Raw genomic sequence first — 6,282 nt, forward strand, 5'->3', positions numbered from 1 at the left:
GTCCAAATCATGTCAATGCTTTGATTTCTATCAAAGTCAATGAAATATATTGCAATTCCACAACCTGCTGACCCCAAGACATTTTCATTAATTTCTATAGTTTAGTGTGAGGACGGATTGTAAACTAAACGGAACAATCCTCCATGCGCTCGGTCTGGGAGGGGAAAAATAACATTGTCTGAAAATTATGTTACATATTTCCAGTGGTGAACATTCTCTCCAGCCAACCCATTAACTAAAATGTCTGTTTACAAAATGTATAAAAGCAGCAATATTTTAAAAAACAAACAATATATGTTTTAGTATAACCCCCCCCTTCCAAAGATTATCATAAAAATTGCTAAATATAACTTGAATCTACAGTAAAACTTGTCTCCATGTGTAAAAAAAAAAAAGAATGAATACAGCTTGCTTGCACAACATGCATTCTCAGCCAGAACTGACAACGTTTTGTAATTTGAGTGAGCTGACCTACCTGACAAAGGCAGGATGCGACCGCCATCTTATAGCTGTGTCCCTGGAACTGCTGTACATATGAGCCAAATGTGTCTTTAGCAAGCGGTTGGTCCTAACTTCCTTCAAGCTCCGAAGTACAGCTCAATGTTTGAACCCCTTAACGTGAACACGGGTCTTACAACATCCAATACAATCCTTGTCATCAGATAACCGGACACCTTAACAGCGCCCACGTATACCACGATTAACAAAACAGAGCCTTGGATGAGTCGATTCAGAAGCTCAGAGCGATTGTTTAGGCGAGGAGCTTGTTTTTCAGGCTGATGTACTTGGATGTTGGTTTCGGCTGGAGCATATCAAGTCCCACAAAAAGTCTTTGAAATACTTCAAAAGTTCTCGCGAGTTTGGGAGGATAGTCCAGGTTTAGGGCGTAGGTGAGGCCGAGGAGAAGGCAGCAGGCTGTAGACAGGTTCCCCACGCCCGTCAGCACCGGCGTTCCATCGATGACGATGCCCACTGCATCCGGCTTGTGACAAACGTAGATCCTCATACTCTGGGATCTAAGTTCCTGATGCACTTTGTCCTCTGCTGTCCTCTAGAAAACACGCAAACATATACGGTTGTTCACATGCTTTGATTGAAGATAAACCAAACATATTTGATGTAAAGAGCCTGGGTCTGTCCCGGGTTTCTGCCTAAAAGGAAGTTTTTCCTCGCCACGGTTGCTTGCTCTGGAGGGGACTACTAGAACTGTTAGGTCCTTGTAAATTATGGAGTGTGGTCTAGACCTACTCTATCTGTACAGTGTCCCGAGATGTCTTATTTCACAGATGGGAGGACATTTTGAGTCAGTGGTGATTTACAGGTTTCCCGGGCTTTTTCAACATAAAATAAAGCCACGCTTTAGAGCGCCGCTTGCTGTGCTCCATGGATGCAACACAACAAGCGCCAGGGAGTACGGTGGCCGCAACGTAAATCAAAAACTTGCACATGTTAACTTTGAAACTGATTATGAGATTCCAAACGATTCCAATAAAGTTTTTTGTTTTTTTACACGATTCCATGTTGAAACCGGTTCTCGATGCCCAATCCTAATTGTGGCTGGCTTTAAGAAATGCCAATAAACCAGGGCATGTTTTTCCCCATTCCTGAATGCCATGTGGACTAGCCAGACCTTCTTATGCAGCGCTGTGGAGGAAGGTCTGGCAATTTGAGACTAATTACATGTAGAGAACAAGCAAGACAGGGCTCTAAAAACGACTTACATAGTAGTCCGAGACAAGATCCTGCACGCTGTCCCCCAGGTACTCGACGAGGCATCTCAGAGTCACGTCCCTCTTCTTCACCACTGAGGCACATGGGTCCTGGAGTTAATCAATGGATCAACATTAAATCAAAACCCAATCTACACCTCTGTTGTCTACGTCACGTCTTCAATGAAAGCTTGTTCCAAGCTCTTCATGTGACAGCTATGAGCTGACAATGACATGCACCATGCACCAGTCAACTTGACGAAGAACATCTTTAAAAATAAACAAAAAAATAACTAAATCTGGGCTCACACTATTGCTCCGGATGAGTTTATTATCTGACGTTACCTTTTGACTTTGTGGACCTCACCTGTGTCAGTTCAACAAACACACTCTTCATGCGCTGTCCAACAGCTCCTCCCTTTGAGTTGAATAACTCCAGGAGCTTTGGCGTGAACCTGTCTAGCTGTGAGAAAAACGTAGACTCCAGGGGAACGGTGTTGCACCTTCGGAACTCTTCGTTAATCTGAAAAACAGGATTTTGTCAACTACTTCTACAGGAGACACACAGAAGGTGTATAAAAAGCCCAGATCTCAGCTGAGAGACGCTTCGGAGGTGCTGAAGGACTTTGACGTCCTCCGACTCTGAATGTTGTTACCGTGTTCCCGTCACCACAGCCAAGGTTCTTTACATTTAATTAATGCTTTAACTGTTTCGAGCACTTGCCCGATAAAGTAACTGGCTGATTGTATTTACTGGCCCAACCTAACTTTTTACTGGCCATCTTGCTGTTGGACAGGTTATAACTACTGTAGTGGCAATCTGTCCACACATAGTGCCGATGGAGGGAATCTGAAGCCCTTCCCAACTCTGCTGGTGCAAATAATGATGTCTGCCATCATCGCACGGTTAATTCTTTATTGTATAAACTTTAGTTAAGAGCACATGCAAAAACTGTGTGGCCTCCAGATTCCCCCTCACCTGTGATTCCCTTTGCAATCTCTGATTAGCACTTACACACAGGTGAGCAGGTGACGTCTCACTCTCTCACACACACACACACACACACACACACACACACACACACACACACACACACACACACACACACACACACACACACACACACACACACACACACACACACACACACACACACACACACACACACCTAAAGACATTCCTCTCACATCTGACGTTAAACAGTCAAACCAATCATCGCGACTTTGGTGCGACTCGCATTTTGACCAATCACTGCAACTTTTCCGCAAATTTGACAAATAAACTGTGTTTCCCGCCATCTCAATCTCAAAAAAGGATGTGAAATCTTGGACAGACTGATAGAAAGACTGAAAGACGGTCATGTGTAAAGACTGGGGATCTTGCAGGGTCACACATTCTCTAGTCTTGCATTGCCAGACCTTCCTCCAGTGCTGTTTGGGTTTGAAAAGTTATACTTAACTATCATTTAGATATGTAACAGTAGTGCGTTACTCAAGATAATGTTTGGACTCAGCATTGGACAAAGTAGACGTGCACCGTTTCCCATTTAATCATTCCTTCCCAAGCCCTCATAGACCTCTCCAGCTGAGATCAGCACTACAAGATCTGCATTTCCTGGTGTGTCATGTGGATCATCCAATCAGTTTCTTTACCTGAATCGGATCAAAGAGGGCGGGCCATCTCTCTTTGAATTCTGCCACCTGTATGGACTGGCCGACCACTTCCCATCTTCTACAGCTGTATGTTCGGGACATCATGTCATTTATCCTCTGACCATTGCTCTTTGTCTTGTTTGCCGCAATAAGCTCAAGTCTTATATTCTCCAAGCTGTCATCTGTTTCACCGACTGGATGTGGGGGGAGGTAGTTTACCTCAGATTTCCTTGGTTTCTTGATATTTTTGGCAGGTTTCCTGTCGCCGTCCTGCTTGTGTTTTAGAGTATTTATTAGCAGTTCGGGCTTTCCGTGTGCTTTAAGTTTGTTCCGATAGTTTCCACATTTGTATTTTAGACTTTGCTGCCACCCGTAACATCCGTTATGAGAGCCGGGCTCTCTCAAGCACGGATGCTTCTCTATTAGTGACTGTGCAACTGCAGCCCTCTGTGGATCGTTGGGATAAGCCGTGTAGGAAAACATGGTCTCCGCCAGGCGCTCCAGGATGTCCGATTTGACACACGGCGACGTCAGCAGGGTTCCATCTTTTAGAAACTTTTCATTGCCTTGCCTCAAAGCCATCTCGGTGTTGTAGGAGAAGGATGGGATGGGAAAGATGGCGGGCCACAGGCTCTGCCTCTCAGTGGCAGGGGGACTGGGGATCACAGCGTCCTGAGAGTCCACAGAGAGCGGAACATCTGCAGACGAGGCGTCGGACGTGTCGGGGTAGCGGTCCTGAGGGACTGTGGTGAGTACTATCCCTGGTGGCACGTGCACAACTTTGAGTGTGTCTTTATCTTTCAGGTCTGTTGTAGTGGTTAGTGTGAAGAAGTCATCAAAGTCTGCATCCTTGTACTGAAGTCCGATGTCTTTGGTGATGGAAAAAGCCTGTTTCAACCCTTTACTTAAGTCCTCCACAGACGAGGGGATGCCATTTTGGAATGTTATCTTCCTGATATCATGATCGATTATGACTCGAAATCTCACTGCATGTTGCATATCTGCAAGTGAAAAAAACCAGGAACATTGATATGGTTAAAAGTTGCTTTCCATGTACATTTCTTTTTACTGTAAAGCTTATCTTAGCTTCTTCCTTACATTTTTTTAAAGATAATTTTTGAGGCTTTTCCCTATATTTCCCGGACTCTGATAAATAAGTATTTAAAAATAAAAATGGACAGCTAATCATGTTTCGAGTGTCGGCGTTGCATAGTGTTGTCCACCAGAGGGCGATCTACAGCATCCCTGTTGGCAACACTGATTTTGTAGAGGTTGTAAAAAATAATTATATTATTATGTTATACCTAATGTTAGGGAAATCTGTTTGATTTGTAACGCGTATCTTGGTTAGAACACACACGCACATATATATATATATATATATATATATATATATATATATATGTTCTATTTTTAAACCAAGAAACGCGTATAATTTTTATATATATAAAAGAATTATATTCTTTCTTATTCTTTCAGATATTTAAATAACCAAATATTTGTATAATTTAAAAAATCCTTATCGGATGGGCTCTGATGTCTTGTATCATTTCTGTCCCAGTATTCTTGCCGTTTGATTTTTAGTTATTGCATTGCCCTCAGCTTACTGAGTGGGATTTCCATGTCCACAATATGTGATTTAAGTTCCCATCCAAATTTATTTCCCGCTTTTACTTTGAAAGCCTTAAATCCTTAACTTCCGACCGTGATGTGTTTTGTATTGACGCAGCCGCGGGAAGCGAAATTACCGGCAGAATAACCGCTGCTCGGTCTCTTCAGCCACCTAGCTACCCATATGTAGTACTTTGAAAATGACATAGACCGGACAGGTGACTAAAATAACACGTAGAGTCAACATAACGTGGAAAACTTGTTCCAACCTGCTCCGCTGATGAGGAACTCGGACCTCTCCTCCTCCGCCAGCTTGCGTTGGCGGGTAATCTCTTCTTCATAGTTGGAGATGGTCGTTTCCAGCAGCGCGGATATCTCCTCCACTGCCACAGCGAGCCGCTGGTTGATAAACGTTTTCAGCGACTGAAGAGTAACGTTAGACATTTTCTAGAGGAAAAGTAGCATGCATGAAAAACGTGGTAAAGATCTTCTTCTTTTTTAGTTTTGTTACCAAGCTACAACTCAACGTTTAAGGTGCTGCCGCCACCTACTGGACTGGAGTGTACATTACAGTGGAGTGTACATTACACCGTCAAAACAAATGACAAAATCTTCTAAATTAAAGGTTACAAACTTGAGAAACAGCGAAAAAAGCATTTTGGGAGAGTTCTCGCGAGAGAACAATTTGAATTTGATCAGCGAGTTCCCCTGGCATCGAGTAACGAGGCTCGTTAACTACACCTGTCGGTACACGATCCGTCCTGCCTACACGATCCGTTCTGCGCATGCGCAAGATTTGTTGCAAAAATCCTTGATTATGCGGCACATTTTCTTTATAAATTCAATAGAATATCTGGGATATTTATGGGATGAAATTGCAACAGGGGAAATGGCTGCCTAGTTGAAAAGTAAACACAACATTTTTCAACTTACTGTTAAGATATTTGTGACTTTAAGCAACAAAAATCATGCAAGCCCCGCATTATTTTGCATGGAAATCTGCGATTTTGTGCAGCAAAATAAATTGCCCCCGGCGTAAAAATGCGGACTTTGGCTGGTTTCAAACGAGTGCATGTTAATTTAACGTGTTACAATAATATTAAACATGATTTGAGGCTTATTAATGTGGTGCTGGAATATTCTTTTTACTGCCCTCGGCCCTGTATTTGTCTTGCAAATGTTTTATTTTTTATTTTTTTAAATGCTTTTGACTTTCCCTCAGTCAAAAAGGATTCCCATTCCACATGTAATCAAATTTTAATGTAACAACTCCTTTATATTTTTGGATTGGCCACCACGTAAACACTTC

General features: G+C 42.7%; 1 protein-coding gene across 1 annotated transcript; it reads right to left on the reverse strand.

Moving 5' to 3' along the window:
* Positions 1-448: 448 nt before the first annotated feature.
* Positions 449-5,503, reverse strand: LOC117954603. Its single transcript, XM_034888540.1, has 5 exons — positions 5,243-5,503; positions 3,363-4,363; positions 2,077-2,232; positions 1,722-1,820; positions 449-1,051 (listed from the first exon to the last, which is right to left on the reverse strand). The coding sequence occupies exons 1-5, from the start codon at positions 5,415-5,417 to the stop codon at positions 752-754; spliced, it is 1,731 nt and encodes a 576-aa protein (XP_034744431.1). The 5' UTR covers positions 5,418-5,503; the 3' UTR covers positions 449-751.
* Positions 5,504-6,282: the final 779 nt, after the last annotated feature.

The sequence above is a fragment of the Etheostoma cragini genome, chromosome 12 (genome assembly GCF_013103735.1).
Source record: "Etheostoma cragini isolate CJK2018 chromosome 12, CSU_Ecrag_1.0, whole genome shotgun sequence".
Taxonomy (NCBI): Eukaryota; Metazoa; Chordata; class Actinopteri; order Perciformes; family Percidae; genus Etheostoma; species Etheostoma cragini.